We start from the raw sequence: 17,377 nt of genomic DNA, 5'->3' as shown, positions 1-17,377 counted from the left end.
CACCAGGTTCAAGGCGCGTGCAGAGAGGCAGGGAAGGGGAACGGCGAGGAGCCGGTCTCCGTCCTGTGCGGGGCTCCTCAACCGCGCTCCATACAGACATCGTTCGCGGGAAAGCGCGATCGCGTCAAGAAGGTCCGGAGAGCTAGAGCAGCGGAGTAACGGCAGAAGGGTTCAGCAGAAGGCTGAGGCTCGTAGGTCAGCGCGGGGGCGGGGCGGGGCGACAGCGCCGGCCCCGCCCTCGGCTGTTCCCGTGCTCTGATTGGCTCAGGCGGCCGCAGCTTAAGGCCCGTAGGCGGGTGTTGCGGCCTGCGGTGAGCGACCAACTCGCAACCGCCTGAGGTGGACCACTGAGGCGGAGGCTGCGGGCCGCTCGCTCTTCGCAGGCCTGCACAGGTACCCTCGCCCACACCGAGCGGCCGGGCCTGAGGGCGAGTCCCGAGTGTCGGCGGCGCTAGTGCCTTCCTCTCGCTCCCGCAGTGCTGCGTGAGGAGGCGGGAACCCCTCAGCGCCGCAGCCCCGCGGTCTCGAGGCCTCGAGCGCCCCGCCAGCTCCAAGGGCCGGGACGCGGGCGGGCATCCCGGAGGCGGGGACCGGAGCTGGCGGCGCGGGGCGACAGGAGGGACCCCCGAGGCTGAGGAGACCGGAGCTGCGGCTCCCGCAGGGGGCGCGGGGTGCTGCACCGAGGGGACCGAGGCGCTGCCTCTTCACCGGGCTGAGGGGATGTGAGTCCTGCCGCTTTGTCCCGCGTCCCACGCCCCCAGCCCAGGCCCTGCCGGGGTGCGGACTTCTGGGCTGCCGCGTCTCATCGCGACACTCTTAGCCGGTTTCTCCAAAAGTACGAAAGTTGTCGTGCCTGCCTGTCCCGGGCGTCAGGGACTGGCTGTCAGATTTTCATCCAGAGAAACCATTTCTATTTTATGATCCCGTCGCCAGGCGCAGAGAGAACTTTCTTCCGATGCTTACAAAACCTTTACAAAGCAAACAAACAGAACCCCGACCCTCACGAACCCAGACGTCGCCTTTATGAATTTTGGTATGAGTTTTCAAATGTTGCGTAGAATGCGAGCAAGTGAATTGAAGGATCGTTACCTCACGTTGTGAGACGTTTCCTTCAGAGGTCCAAACCAGTAGTATCTGCTCGCCCTAGTCAGGGAATCTAGGGAATGACAGACCAAAGCAGGGATTCCACCCCAAGTCCAGTTTGGTGGAGCCCGAGTTAACTGGGGTCACTTAGAGGGTATGGGTGAGGCTCACTGACAAGCTGTGACTCGAGCTGCCACCGAAAAGCCCCCCAGCGCGGGGACGCCGGGAAAGCTGCCCTGCGACTCCTCTCCCCGCAGCCCTTACTGCTTTAGAACCTCCGGCGACCGACCCGGTGGTGAATCTTGTGAGTTGTTTATTTTTCTGAGCCTTGTTTTGTTCACTTCGTGAGTCTCAAGCCGCTTCCCTTTAGGACAGAATGTGTCTCGTTTGGAGACAATCACAGAGCTTCTCTTATTTCTCCTGTCACTCTTTCTCTTGAGAAATGCTCTATCTTTTAATGTGTTCTTTCTTTCTTTCTTACAGCACAACTCTTAGTCTCTGATGCATCTAAGCAAAGCGCTAAATGAAAAGGATACCCCAAAGCAGAATTTGACACAGGCTGTAGTTTTTCTTCGTAAGCTCTTAACTGCACAACTTTGATCCAGTCGTTATTAACTTAAGTGAGTCTCTATTTGGGAATTTCAGATATTCCCTTTTCCTGTTTTCTCAAGTCTTAGATGAAATAATCTGATACATGAGGTTTACATTTTCTTAATTACCTATAGTTTCAATATAAAAACATTGTTTGAAAGTCACTTACCATTGAGTAAAACCACTCCTGGAAAGTGTGCCACCGTGTTCTTTATTCTGTTATGTTTGTTGTCCTCCTTCTGAATCTAGCCCTGCCCCCTTCCATTTGAGAAGTTTAATGACTGTTTGGGTTGTTGTTGGTTTTTTCACCCAGAAGAAAGACAGATGAAGGAATCACAAGACAATAATTGTAGAACTAATTATAATTTCTGTCTATTTTGGTTGTTGGTTTGTTTGGTTTTGAGATAGTCTCTATATATTGTCCATGCTGGTCTCAGACTAAAGACACAGCTGTGGCTACAGGTGCTATGGCTAGCAATCCTCCACCTAGTTCCTCTCCCCCCTCTCTCCCTCTTCTTCCCCCTCTCCCTCTCCCTCTCCCTTTCCCTCTATCCCTCTCTTCTTCACTCCCTCTCCCCTCACCCCTCTCTTCCTCCCTTCCCTTTCCCTCCCTCCCTCTTTTCTCCCTCCTTCCCTTTTTACACACACACACACACAAACACACACACACACACCACTTGCATTCCTGCTGCCTTCCAAGGCCAGGAGAAGGCATTGAATTTCCTGGAACTGGAATTGGATGCTTATGAAGCGCTGTGAGTGTTGAGATTCAAACCTGGGTTCTGTGTAAGAATGGCAAGTGCTCTTAACTATCCAGCCATCTTTCTAGGCCCTCTGCCTAATTCTTTATAATCTAACCCTACACTGACTAATACTGTAGCCACTAGCCATATGTGACCATTAAACACTCGAATTTGTCTGGGTACAACAGAAAAGATTGATTTTTATTTAATTTAAATATAAAATGAAAGGAGTGTAAAATATTATCTTATATATTTTTTGTTGTTATTGTTTTTTTTTTTCAAGATAGGGTTTTTCTGTATAGCAGCTCAGCTTGTAGACCAGATTGGTCTTGAACTCACAGAGAGCCGACTGCCTCTGCTTACCAAGTTCCCATGGATCAAAGGCATGTGTCATCACTGCCCAGCGCTACTTAATTTTTTTTTTTCTGAGACAGGGTTTCTCTGTGTAGCCCTGGCTGTCCCAGACTGGCCCCAAACTCAGAAATCCACCTGTCTTTGCCTCCCAAGTGCTGCGAGTAGTGCCCGGCTGCACTACTTCATTTTTATAGGTCTATATTTCAAATTATTTAGTAATTAGCATCAAAATTGAGATATGTTTAAAATATTAAAAAATGTACCAGACTTAAATAATGTAGGATTTCATTAGTGGTTTCAAAATGATTTCATTAATTTTTATAATAATTAGATATTCAAATTATATGTTAGAGCTATTGCATTAGATATATCAAAATTAACTTCCATTTTTTAGCACTGAGGATTGAGCCCAACTCCAGTGTGTGCTAAACAAGTAGCTATAGTTCCAGCCTTCATGGGTTCTCTTAGTACAACTTTAAAAATATAAAACTATCGGGGCAGGGTTGGAGAGATGGTTCAGTGGTGAAGAGCACTGGGCTGCTTTTCCAGGGGATCGAGGTTCAATTCCCAGCACCCACTCACAACTACCTGCCACTCCATTTCTAGCACATCTGACATCCTGCAAGCAAAATACCAATGTACATAAAATACAAATAAATATAAACTATAAAACTATGGATGTGATGCTCAGATTGGACAGTATTGATAGTATCCAGCTAGTTTTTATACTGGGTATAGCCTCACCCACAGGAGGGAAACTTTTAAGAGTCAGGAGAGAAAGTCTGTACATAACTCTGAATACTAAGGGCAGGCAGTGGCTGCCTCAGTCACTCTGAGACATAGATTCAGAGATTCTCATTAGCATCTTGGAGTTGTTCCTTACTTTGTCTATCCATCTCTCGATTCCTTATTATTATAGAAACAAGTTGACCAAAAAGTAATATTAATTGTAATAATATTCACTAGTCACCAACAAATCCCAAATAGTAATGAGCATTCATATAGCTATAATGACAGAAAAATTTCATTTCAGACTTACATAGCACTATATGTTAACATATGCTTATAGTCAGCTATTCAGATAGAATGGTAACAACTTTAAAAATTAGATTAATTTAGAGCTGGGCATAGCGGTACATCGTTTTTAAGCCAGCTTCAGGGGGGCAGAAGCATGCAGATCTCGTGAGTGTGAGGCCAACCTACTCTGTCCAATTAGTTCCAGGCCAGCCAAGAACTACATATTGAGACCCTGTCTCAACACCACCACCCCCAATATTAATTTGTAAGAACCCTACAAAGCACATGTGCCATTTATTTGCTAAAACTTTTCAGAAAATACCAATAACTGCTTATTGAATATGGAAACTTTGTGACCAAGGAAAACTTAGCAGGAAAAAAGGAAGACCACAAAAAAAGAATAAACAAGTTTATGATTTGATTTTGAGTTCTAGAATAACCAAAGCAAAATGGAACAAGAGGGAGTATACCATTTACTCAGAGGAACTATAGCATTTCTGAGCACTGTAAGAACAATTTCTAATACGGCTCAGGGTTACAACTAACATTTTAATAGCAAAATCAACATTTGTATGTCTGTATCTGATAGTATCCAGTTAGTTTTAATATAGAAATGCATGAATGTGATCAATAATTTTGTATTTTTATTTTTATAGGAATCTTGGGAAGCTAAAATGCGGCATAATCAGATGTGTTGTGAGACACCACCTACTGTCACTGTTCATGTAAAATCAGGTTCAAATAGATCACATCAAACTAGAAAACCTATTAGTCTGAAGCGTCCTATACTCAAAGATAGTTGGCAAGCATCTGAAAAAAATGCACATAATAACAAATCTAAGCGGCCCAGAGGGCCTTGTCTAATTATACAGCGTCAGGAAATGACTGCTTTCTTTAAATTATTTGGTAGGTGTAATATTTTATTAGTCTAACATTCTTAAATATGAGAATGTAACTCTATTTTGCCAGTTTTTTTTTTAACAGTGTATTTATTTGTGCGGGGTGGGGGGAGTGCACACATCCAGCATGTCTGTGGAGGTCAGAGGACCACTTACTGTAAGTAGGTTCCCTCCTTCCATCATGCACTTCCCAGGGATGGATGCGGCCGTCCAGTGTGGTGGTAAGAGCTTTGCCCACTGAGCCATCTCACCAGCCCTCTTTTGTCATTGTATAATGAAAATATTCAGATTGATCTGTTTAGGCTATTTAAATCTAAATGTCAAGTGTATATTTTGAACAATTCAGAAAACAAATTTTGTTTGACCTAAAAAAGTATAGGGATTCAGATGAGGTACCAACCCAGTCTGACTATGTCAGAAGGTGTTTTCCAAGACTTTTATAGCTAAAACAAAGCAAAGTAGGACTATTGACCGATCTAGAAAGTTTCAGTCTTATTATTTGGAATATTATTAAAAAGTAAGAATATTTATCAACATGTTCATAAAATGACGTTGAAATTGAAATTTCATTTATATAAGACTATTTTGTTTATATATTTAGTAACAGACAAATAGAGACTTCTTTGTAGTATTTATTCCAGACAAGAAAGGAACCTGTTTTGCAGGCATGGCAGCAAGGTAGACATTAAAATAAGGGATAGTGTTGTTGTTTACTGATAAGGAATCAAATCATACTACACAACTGTCTCACAGACCTCCTTGTTTATAGAAGAAAGTTATGTACATTCAAGCAAACTTGGTAAGATATAAAGAATATCTAAATTAAGAGATGATATAAAATATGTAAGGAATATAAACAAGTTACAAAGATTTCCCCATTAGAATATAGAATGTTAACATGTTTCCATTCTCCTTATTAAGAATAAAACAAATTACCTACAAACTTTCCTTTATTCCCCCGATTTTGTTTTAGAAAGTGTCTCACCTATGCTAGGCTAGCCTTAAACTCTTTATGTAGCTAAGGATTACCTTGAGTTTCTAATCCTTCTGCCTTGACTTGCCAAATACTGGGATTACAGGCAAGCCAAATTCCTATTTTGTTGGTCATCTTCAGCCCTTATCTACAAACTTTTTGAATACTCTTCACTGTCCTAAGAAAACACTTGATTCTACCATTTTAGCTAACTTGTGAAATAGAAACAGAATTAACAAAACGAATTCTCAGAAAATCAATAGTTATTCCTAGAATTTTCCAAATATTAATTACAGTTTTATAATTTAACATGAAAAATGAATATAAAGAACTTTTTGCCTTGTTCTTTATATTACGCCTCATAAAATGAAGGGGACTTTCTTATATTCTGATAGTTTTCAACTATTTTAAGATTATCTGTTTTAATGCTTTCAAGTCAAAACAAGAGTTGTTTTTGTTTTTGTTGGTCTTTGCTGTGTTTTGTTTTTGTTTTGAGACAAGGTCTCATACAGCACTGGCTGGCCTGGGGTAGACCAGACCAGCCTTGAACTCACAGAGATCCGCCTGCCTCTGCTTCCCAAGTGCTGGATTAAAGGCTCGCACCACCAATGCTGGGGTAGATATTATTCTTGATTTTGTTCATCTTTCAATCCTAAACAATTTCTCAAAATTGAATCCTAATTATAAATCTAAGTAAAAGTTGAAGTTATTATATACACATGGTTATATTTTTGTTTGAATAATAAGTAAACTAGAGAGAAAAGGATCCACCCCCCCTAAAAAAAAAACAACCCTGTTCCTTGAAAGGAGAAAGTAATAGAAAAATAATACCCTTAGAACAGTATTAAATTATTTTTTCTTAGCTGGGCAGTGGTGATGCACGCCTTTAATCTCAGCACTTGGAAGGCAGAGGCAGGAGGATTTCTGAGTTCAAGACCAGCCTGGTCTACAGAGTGAGTTCCAGGACAGCCAGGGCTATACAGAGAAACCCTGTCTGGAAAAAAGAAATTATTTTTTTTCTTCAAAGTTGAATTATCTTGCAACAGATTCCATTTCTGCCTCTTAAAATTGACACGCAAAAGACCAAAGAGCTGGAGCACCTAACAACTTGTTGGATACTCAGGAAACAAAATACATTATTCTCCTTTAAAACTGAGTATATACATAATAAAGTGAATCAAATGGGAAATGCATAGTCCTTGCAATGATAAATATACTAAAAACCTGACAACTACACCTTAGCAACCATCTTTGTCTAATTTCTAAACCTTTCTTTCTTTCTTTCTTTCTTTCTTTCTTTCTTTCTTTCTTTCTTTCTTTCTTTCTTTCTTTCTTTCTTTCTTCTTTCTTTTCTTTCTTTCTTTCTTTTCATTTCCAGACAGAGTGTCTCTGTGTAGCCCTGGCTGAACTCACTCTGTAGTCCAGGCTGGCCTCGAATTCAGAAATCTGCCTGCCTCTGTCTCCCAAGTACTGGGATTAAAGGCCTGTGCCACCACTGCCCAGCTAAACATTACTTTAAAATGTCCCAATTTAGAAATTATTTCTTCAAAAGGAAACCTTTTTTAAGAAGATAAGTCAAAGTTATCTTTTGTTATAGATGATGATTTAATTCAAGATTTCTTGTGGATGGACTGCTGCTGCAAAATTGCAGACAAGGTAAACTAGAAATAGTATAACCATAAACCATCATTGTTATTGTTACTAGACCATTAAAATTTTTATGAGATACAATAAGAATTTTCTCCTTCATTACAGTTAGAAGAAAGAACTAGTCTAAGTTCTTTCTTCAGAGTGAAATTCTGTTGTTATCATTTGTGTGTGTGTGTGTGTGTGTGTGTGTGTGTGTGTGTGTGATAGCATGGATGCCATAGCCAGTAATGTGAAGGTCATAAGTCAATTTATAGACAGTTGATACTCTCCTTCCACCATGAGGGACCTAGGAATTGAACTCGAATCATCAGTGTGTACCTTTGCCACTGAGCCATCTTACTGTCCCCCAAAGCAGAATTTTTATACTTAATTTTTACCAAATCTATCTGGAAACAAGAATCTATAGGGATTCCATACTTTGGTGAGGGAAGTGCAAGTATACAGTTTCTCTCCAGCTTCACGTTACCTCAGCCTCATAAGAGCTGGGAGAGCAGACACATACTATGCTCAGCTGGATTCAATACATTTCGGTTAGAATGACTACCTTTAATTGGTATAGAGAAAAAGATCTTGAGAGTCACTCCATTAAGGCAGTCTTCTGTAAGTTTGAAATATTTTATAAGTAAATCAGATAAAAATATCCAATTGTCTTTTTAAACAATTTTTTTTACTATTTCAATAGGTATTAAGTTGCTGTTGCTATAATTTATGATAGTATAAATAATCTCTTATTCCATGTTGGCTTCCTCAGTGCTAGATAACAGCCATAGATTAGCATTGTCACATTTTTTGAGAAACACTAGACAAATGAAAATTGAGAATTATTCTATAAAAATAGATTAGCAGTTAAAAGCACGTATTGCTTTTCCAGAGATTTCAAGTTTGCTTGTTAGCACCCAGATCTGGCTGCTTACAGCTACTTGTAACTCCAGCTCCTAGAGGGCATGTGCTACATACACACACACACACACACACACACACACACACACACACAATTTAAAATATTTTAAAAATAATAGCTCATCCTCCTTTCATTGTGACATTTTGATCCATGTGTATCATTATTCTTTTTTTTCTGAGACAGGTTTAACTGTGTAACACTGGCTGGCCTAATACTTTCCTTGTAGACTTGAACTGGAAGATACCTGCCTCTGCCTCTGCCTCTGCCTCTGCCTCTCTGCCTCTCTGCCTCTCTGCCTCTCTGCCTCTGCCTCTGCCTCTGCCTCTGCCTCTGCCTCTCTGCCTCTCTGCCTCTGCCTCTGCCTCTGCCTCTCTGCCCCTCTGCCCCTCTGCCCCTCTGCCCCTCTGCCCCTCTGCCCCTCTGCCCCTCTGCCCCTCTGCCTCTGCCTCCAGAGCGATGGGATTAAAGGAATACGCCATGGTGCCCATCTACTTTATTTTTATTCAGACTGGTCACTCATTATCCTCTTCCTAGTAATCTTACAGGCTAGAATTCGTTTAACATGTTCTCCATTAGATATTGGAATACCATAAACTGTCTAATATATTAGAAATAGTAATGGTAAATGTTTATTGTGGACATATTTCAACATTTGTTTCTATGTTTTTGAGTCTGCTGAACAGTTGTCATTTTATTTTTGTAGATACCCATTTAGATACTAGGCAGTCATATATCAAGTTCAATAACAGTTAAAATATAAGCCAGGCGGTGGTGGCGTACTCCTTTAATCCCAGCACTTGGGAGGGAGAGGCAGGCGGATTTCTAAATTCAAGGCCAGCCTGGTCTACAGATTGAGTTCCAGGACAGCTGGAGCTACACAGAGAAACCCTGTCTTGAAAAACAAAAAACAAAAACAAAACAAAACAAAAACAAAACAAAAACCCCAAAAAAACAAAACAAAACAAACAAAACAAAACACACACACACACACACACACAAAAACCAGTTAAAATATAAATAAAAAATAAAGGAATGTTCAGAAGATTAGCATGTGATTTCATACTAAATGTCAAAATGAAAGCTCTTTCATACTTAAACGTGACAAAGATAAAAATGTTTAACTTTTTTTTAATTTGGAAGACTGGAGAATTTGTTAGCGGTTAAGAGCACTTCCTATTCTTCCAGAGGACCTGGGTTCAGTTTCCATTACCCACATGAAGTAACTCATAACTGCCTTGTAACTCCAGCCCCAGGGTAGCTGACAACGTCTGGCTTCCTCAGGCATCTTCACTCATGAGCACACACACACACACACACACACACACACACACACACACACACACATAATTAAAAACTAAAATCGGAAGCTGGGGAGATGGCTCAGTGGTTAAGAGCACTGACTGCTCTTCCAGAGGTCCTGAGTTTAATTCCCAGTAACCAAATGGTGGATCACAACCAACCATCTGTAATGGAATCTGACGCCCCCTTCTGGTGTGATTGAGGACAGCTACTCATATACAATAAGTAAATTAATAAAAATCCTAAAATAATTTTTTTTTAGATGGGGTTTCTCTGTGTAGCCCCGGCTGTCCTGGAACTCACTCTGTAGACCAGGCTGGCCTCGAACTCAGAAATTCGCCTACCTCTGCCTCCCAAGTGCTGGGATTAAAGGCCTGTACCACCACCGTCTGGTCCTAGGTTTTTGTTTTTGTTTTTTGTTTTTTGTTTTGAAAATAATTTTTAAAAATTAAATATTTTGGAAACTTAAAAAAGCTTTAATGTATTTGGATGTTTAGCATGTATGTATGTCTGTGCACCACTTGCATGCCTGGTCTCTTTGAAGGTCAGAAAAGAGTATTAAATCCCTAAGATCTGGGGTTATAGACAGTTATGAGCCACCATGTGGTGCTAGGAATCAAACTTCGTGTCCTCTGAAAGAATAGACAGTGCTGTTAATGACTGAGGCATCTCTGCAGCCTCTGGAAACCAATTTAGAAAAATTGAAGCACAGCCGGCAGTGGTGGCGCACGCCTGTAATCCCAGCCCTTGGGAGGCAGAGGCAGGAGGATTTCTGAGTTAGAGGCCAGCCTGGCCTACAGGGTGAGTTCCAGGACAGCCAGGGTTACACAGAGAAACCCTGTCTCAAAAAAAAAAAAATAAATAAACCAAAAAAAAAATTTGAAGTACATACAACATATAATAAAAACAAAGACCTTCCATGTGGCTCTTAAAACTAATCAGTGTGACTATTCTTGTTTCTTCTCCAAAATGTAAATTATTTTGAGGTAAATCTGAAGCATGCTAACATTTTATCATAAACATTTGATAATGTGGTGTTGGTGGGATACATACAACTGCGTCAGCTGGTAAAGGTGCCTGATGCCAAGTTTGATGATTAAGTTGATCCCAGGGTTCACATGTGGAAGGAGAGAATGGAACAGACTTCCATTGTTCTCTGATCTCCACACCTGACATATAACATACATAAACAAATAAAGAAATATAAATAAGTGTAAAACTATATCTCCAAAAATGTAATTTTTAAAACAATCGAAGTATCACTTTTCTTTTTTTAAAAGATTTATTTATTTCATGTATATGAGTACACTGTAGCTGTCTTCAGACACACCAGAAGAGGGCATCAGATCCCACTGCAGATGGCTGAGAGCCACCATGTGAGTGCTGGGAATTGAACTCAGTACATCTGGAAGAGCAGTCAGTGCTCTGAACTACTGAGCCATCTCTCTAGCCCCAAAGCATCACTTTTCAAATAAACAGTAATTATATAACCAAATACTCAAAGTTTCTTTAGAGTTGTGGTAAACAGTACAGCCTAAGTGCTTTAATGCTGGTGTACAGCAGGGGGCAGTGTTTGAAAAGTAACTAACCCAGAATACCTGACTATATTATTTCAAAAATCCTTTACTCAGAAATAAATGGAAGCCCTGGAATCATCTTGTTGTACAATGCAAGATAAGTATAAGAGATAAAAACAATATTCATATTATAACTTGTTTCAAATTTGAACCATTAGATATTGACATATGTTCTAATAAGCTAATTGTGTGTCTTTGTAATAAGACATTTAAAATGTGTTTTTCTCAATGAAAATTGGGCCTTGCTATATAGTTTTAAAACTATTGGTGATTCTAGGTGAAAGATGTTTGGCTATTAATTGAACTATTTCAACTCCTTTAAGTTTGAAATTTAAGAGAAAAAAATGGAGTTTTAGTTTTAAAATGTACCAGCTATAAAAAAAAAAGTTAGAAATCCTCCTAGCTAAATATAATAAATTATTGATAACTGCTTCTCACACTATTCAAGTGGATTAACTACAGGGGACCTGTATACAGGTGATTGTATACAGATAAATATTTAAAGTTTAAAGTCAACTAATTTATAGCAGTTATATTACTGAAAGCAAACCATTAATACTAATTTCTAACTTTTCCTTGTAGTATCTTTTGGCTATGACATTTGTTTATTTCAAGAGAGCTAAATTTACTATAAATGAGCATACCAGGATAAATTTCTTTATTGCTCTGTAAGTATGCTTTCTACTAAATTTTAGTAGAATTTTATTGGTTATTTTAATATATGTGATTTGTAATTTAAAGCAGAAATGTTAAAATTTTATGGCTATTATTAATAGCCATCTTGTGTATGAAATTTATGTATTTTCACTTTATGTTAATAGTTTTATGTTCTTTTCATTGGCCTTACATTACATGCCAGAAATGTGTTATTCCTACTTCAAGTTATGTTGTCTCTTTTACATTTTTTACAGTGTTCTCATATAAATTTCCCCAACACACACACACACACACAGTCTCTTATCTCTCTGACACACACACATACACACACACACACACACATACACACACATACACATACATACACACACACACACACACACACACACACACACATATCAGGGGTTTTTTGTTTTGTTTCATTTTTTGAAACAGTTTCTCAGTGTAGCCCTGGCTGTCCTGGAGCTCACTCTGTAGGCCAGCTTGAACTCACAGAGATCCACCTACCTCTGCTTCCTGAATGCTGATTAACCATGTGAGCTACCACATCTAGCAATTTATATATATATGTTTTTAAATATATATATTTAAAAACAGGCTATTCTCTTTTAAACTGTCAATTAGTATGTAATAAAACCATCATTATACTTTTATAATGTGAGCCTTTGTGGAGAATATTTTGCATATATTCTTTGTAGGTCTGTATCTAAAAGTAGTTATGCATATTTAATACTTTCGTGTTCACCGATGGTATAATTATTTTCCAGATTTTCTGTTGATATTACATTAATTAGTAATAGCTTTACTATCATTTAAATTGTTTCCAATGATGTTTTTCTAATTTATAGATCATAACTTAGTTAGGAAAAATATAATTTCAAAGCTGGAGATAAAAACTCAGTGGTGGAATTCTTGCCTAGTATGCACTAAGCTCTGAAGTCACTCCTCAGTACTGCCCGCCCCCCCCCAAAAAAAAAACAGGGTTTCTTTGTATAGACCTGGCTGCCCTGGAACCCATTCTCTAGACTAGGCTGGCCTTGAATTCAGAAATCTACCTGCCTCTGCATGCTAAGGGCTGGCATTAAAGATGTACACCACTACCTGGCTTCATTCCACACTGCTTTTTTTTTTTTCTTTTAAGGGGAAAGCTTAAATTTAAGAATACATTTTGGAACTTGTGGTATGCCAAGAAGTAGAGTGCTTCCCTTATATACATGAAGCCCCCCTCCCCAACCAAAAAGAAAAAAAAAAGGACAAAGAACATGCTTTCTCTACCCTGTAACTGGACATAGTGAACATGCTTTCTCTACCCTGTAACTGGACACAGTGAACATGCTTTCTCTACCCTGTAACTGGACACAATGACACTAGAACGAATGTACATAATTTTAGTGTTAAATTAGGGAACTACATAAAAGCATTGCTCAGCTGTTTAAGATGGCTGCTCTTCTAGAGGACTGAGGTTCAATTTCCAGCACAACCATCGTATCTAGGGAATCTGATGCCCTCTTCTGGCCACTGTGTGCACACACATGGTTCACAGATACACATGCAGGCAGGACACTCAAATAAAAATGAATAAGTAAAAAGATATTGGAGTATCACAATAGCTGTCAGCATTGAGAAGTAAGTTGTAACTCAATATCTATTTAACTCAGAATCAGAATTGGTAAATCAGACCAGAAGAACTTGATCTCTGATTAATTAGATATTTTCCAAAACATAGGAAAAATGAACTGAATTTAACATTTGGTAATGATTGGTAAACTAGAAGAATTTAGTAGTAATAGCTAATTCTGAATGTTATGAATAAATCACCACATCTTTTATATTTATACATTTAGTTTTCTTGGGTTTTGTTTTTTTTATTTTTCAAGACAGGGTTTCTCTGTGTGTAGCTCTGGCTGTCCTAGAACTCCTGTAGACCAGGCTGGCCTCAAACCCACAAAGATCCACCTGCCTTTGTCTCCAGAGTGCTTAAAGTCATGCACCACCACTGCCCAGCACATTTAGGCTTCTTATGAAATACATTTCTTATTCCTGTTTTATGGACAAGGAAACACTTTGACAATAAAGCACTTTGAAGATCAGGGAAATTAGTAAGGTGTCCGGGTATTGTAGTATGCACCTATACTCCCAACATTTAGGAAGCTGAGGTAGAAGGATCATGAGTTTGAAGCCAGCCTTGGCAAGAAAACAAGCAGAGATGCAAATGCATGTATGATATATTCCCAAGAGCCAAATTCAGCCTTAACACTGTTAATTTGCCATTTATAGGTTTCCATTTTATACCATATTCAATATCATTCTATTCTGTAGTTTTCTCCATCTGAGAATTAAAGACAAGCCAAAATGGTTTTAGTGCAAATCCATGTAGAAGCCTGAAACTAGATTTGTTTCAATTGTTTGTTGGCTATAGCCATTACAGTGCTATTTAGCTTTTACTGTGTAGTTATCTTTTAAAATTACATTGCATATTGTATTATATTTTAGGTAACTTAAATTATAATTTCTATCCTGTGTCTAATCATATCTTTTCTGAAAACTAACTCAGTATCTCTTTACATTAAGCATCTCTTATTAGCCACAGTTCTAAAGCTCACAATTTCCTTCTATATAGTCATGTAATGTTTCCTTTCAGTAGTCTTGTAACACCCTGAATTTCTTTTTCTTCTTGTTTTTTTAAAATCTTTTTGAGACAATGTATTTGTAGCCTAGGCTGGTCCCAAACTCCCTGTGTAGCCAAGGATGACTCTGACCTTCTCCTCCTTCCTGCCTTTGCCTTCCAAATGCGGAGATTCCAGGCATTGACACCATGCCGGCAATGCTGTTTCACCTCCCACATCCTCGTCTGTGTTTATTAGTTACATGCTTTTTTTCTCCTTTACCTAGTTACTGATTGAGCTCAAATCCAGCCAAAGCAACTTAGAAAGACCTTTACTTAAAAGAAAAGGTAAAAAGAGGAATGGAATTAAGTTGGTGGTAAAACACTTGCCTAATATGCTTGAGATCTTTAGCCTTCCTTTCTAGCTACCTTTAAGCCTTTTAAAAAATGTTGTTAGAGCCTACTTGAGATTAGATGAGCTTCCTTGACTTCAAGATACCTTTCAACAAAGAACCCTTAGAAAATTCTAGCTACTATCCTTCAAATTTTCCCCATCTCCTCTGTTAACTTCCATTGAAATCCACTAAATATGCTGTTATATGCTGCATTCTGCTTTCCAAATCTGTTTAATAATTTGGAGGTGCTGGGCAGTGGTGGCAGATGCCTGTAATCCCAGCACTCTGGGAGGCAGAGGCAGGCGGATTTCTGAGTTCAAGGCCAGCCTGGTCTACAGAGTGAGTTCTAAGACAGCCAGGGCTATACAGAGAAACCCTGTCTTGAAAAACCAAATCCAAAAGAAAAAAAACAAAAATAAAATAATAATAATTTGGAGGTATTTTGCCCAAACACTGTCAGATTTTAATGTGTGTAGGTGTTTCTATCTAGGAATATACACTCATAAATAAGTGGCACGATATCCCATTCCTGTAACACTCTCAGTATGCAAGAGGTTGAGGTAGAATGATCCTAGATCAAGGCCAGCTTGGACTACATAGGGAATTTCAGGCTATCTTGAGCTTTGTAGAAAGATCCTGTCTTAACCCACATCCACATCCACACACCCACCACATGCACAGGCACATGCTTTAATCCCAGCACTCAGGAGACAGCAGCAGTCTCTGAGTTTGAGGCCAGCCTGGTCTACACAGCATGTTCCAGTTATCCAAGATATCATAGTGAGACCTTGTCTAACAAACAAACAAAAAGAGAAAGAAAGAAAGAAACCTTTGTACAACGTCTGCACCCTGGGCATCAAGGACATGATGGCAAGGTATTACTAGGTGGGCTTAAGAAGTGAAGGTAGAGCCCTTGCCCTCTGCCCCTAAATGCTCACATTCCTCCTGAACAGGGGAGTAGACATAGGATTCTGGGGAGGGAAGAATCACGAGCTCCCAGGTTAGTGGTACAGTGACAGTCTGTAAGAGGGATCTGAAGGAACTACAGTATTGTTTGGTGTCACTACTGCAGGGTAGCTTGTTGCTTGTATATCTTCCATGGCAAACTTGGAACCATATATAAGCTCCATACTACTCAGGATGTGGTACAGGCAACGATGACTGTTTCTAGCCTTTGCCAGGAGGATAGAAAAGAAGCATTTAGATTCACATGGATAGTTGATGGTACTCAATGCAGTGGCAACCACCATGATGTTATACAGTTTTATATTTGTTTCTCCAAGCTACATTTTGGATATTTCTTTAAATTTATCTACCATTACTAATTTGATCTTTGTTATATTTGTTATGCATTTTATGTATATATTTTTAATTTTTTCAAATATACTTATTACCTTATTTTTACAAACATATTAGTTATTTTTATTTGAGCATATAAATGTGTATATGTGTGAATTTATGTGCACCATTTACAGGCAGGTGCCTGTGTGAAATCTTCTGGGCTGGAGTTAGAGGTGTGAGCTGGCAGATATGGGTACTGGGAACTGAAGCTAGATCCTCTGCAAGAGCAGTAATCAATCACTCTTCCCCGCGGAGCCGTCTCTCCAGCTCATAGACAGCTATTTTGTATTCTGTTTAAGTTTTGGGTTGTACTCTGATCGTGATGTCTTGCTTTCTTGTGTGTTTGGAATGTTTTTGTTGTAAAAAGTGGCCTATGGAGGCTGAACTGCTTCTGATTGGGAATCTCTCCCATTATTAACTTTATTCCTATATTGATATCTTGCCTCATTTTTGTTTTGTGGAACAGGGTCTCATGTGGCCGAGTCTGTCTGGACTCAAACTCACTATATAGCTGAGAATAGCTTTGAACTCATGATTCTTCTGTCCGGATTCCTCAAGTCCTGGGATTAGAGAGTGTGCCAACACACTAGTTTAATGTCTCTCTCTTTTCTGACCGCTTTTAAAGATTTTTATCAATGCTTTTGAGCAATTCATCTATGATGTGCCATCATATAATTTTCGTGTGATTTCTTGTTTCTAATTCATTTCTTATTCAACTACTAGTACAGTTTCAATTTGTCTACTTTTTTTGAGTATATAGAATAGTTATAGTAAGGGGGTGGAGAGATGGCTCGGGTTAAGAGCACTGGCTGCTCTTCCAGAGGACCTGGGTTCAATTTCCAGCAACCATATGACAACTCACATTTGTCTGTAATTCCAGTTCCAGAAGATCTGATACCCTTAAACAGAGACACATATGCAGGCAAAACACCAACAAACATAAAATAATCATATTAAAAATAGTTAGAAATGTTTTGATGTCCTCCTAGTATCAGTTTTGGGTTGGTTTTGATTGATTATTCGCTTTATCATGATTTGTGTTTTTCTGCTTCTTTTTATGTCTGGTCCCCTTCAAGTATTGGCAAAATACTGACTTCTAAATGTGAGGGAGCTGTTTGAGCAATGAAAGATTTAAAAAAGAGAGTGCCTTAAAGAGAGTGTCCTACAGTCATTCATCTAGAATTATAAACAGTTTTCCTCAGCCAGAGTAAAAAAGCCACAGTCCCTGAAGTAGTAAGAAAAATACTCTAGAAGAAGGAGCTAATTAGTTCCTGATTGAACACTGCTTACAG

General features: G+C 39.2%; 1 protein-coding gene across 1 annotated transcript in view; it reads left to right on the top strand.

Annotated features, from left to right (window-relative positions):
* Positions 1–1,572: 1,572 nt before the first annotated feature.
* Spdya (speedy/RINGO cell cycle regulator family member A) overlaps positions 1,573–17,377 on the top strand; it is a 39,284-nt gene continuing 23,479 nt past the window's right edge. The window contains exons 1-4 of the mRNA XM_052186329.1: positions 1,573–1,703; positions 4,445–4,694; positions 7,258–7,316; positions 11,670–11,755. Of these exons, the coding sequence (XP_052042289.1) occupies positions 4,463–4,694; positions 7,258–7,316; positions 11,670–11,755 (377 nt within the window). The 5' untranslated portion in view covers positions 1,573–1,703; positions 4,445–4,462. The remainder of the gene's footprint in view (positions 1,704–4,444; positions 4,695–7,257; positions 7,317–11,669; positions 11,756–17,377) is intronic.

The sequence above is a fragment of the Apodemus sylvaticus genome, chromosome 6 (genome assembly GCF_947179515.1).
Source record: "Apodemus sylvaticus chromosome 6, mApoSyl1.1, whole genome shotgun sequence".
Lineage (NCBI taxonomy): Eukaryota > Metazoa > Chordata > Mammalia > Rodentia > Muridae > Apodemus > Apodemus sylvaticus.
The sequence above is the reverse complement of the archived record's forward strand: the minus strand, read 5'-3'. Positions and strand labels throughout refer to the sequence as shown.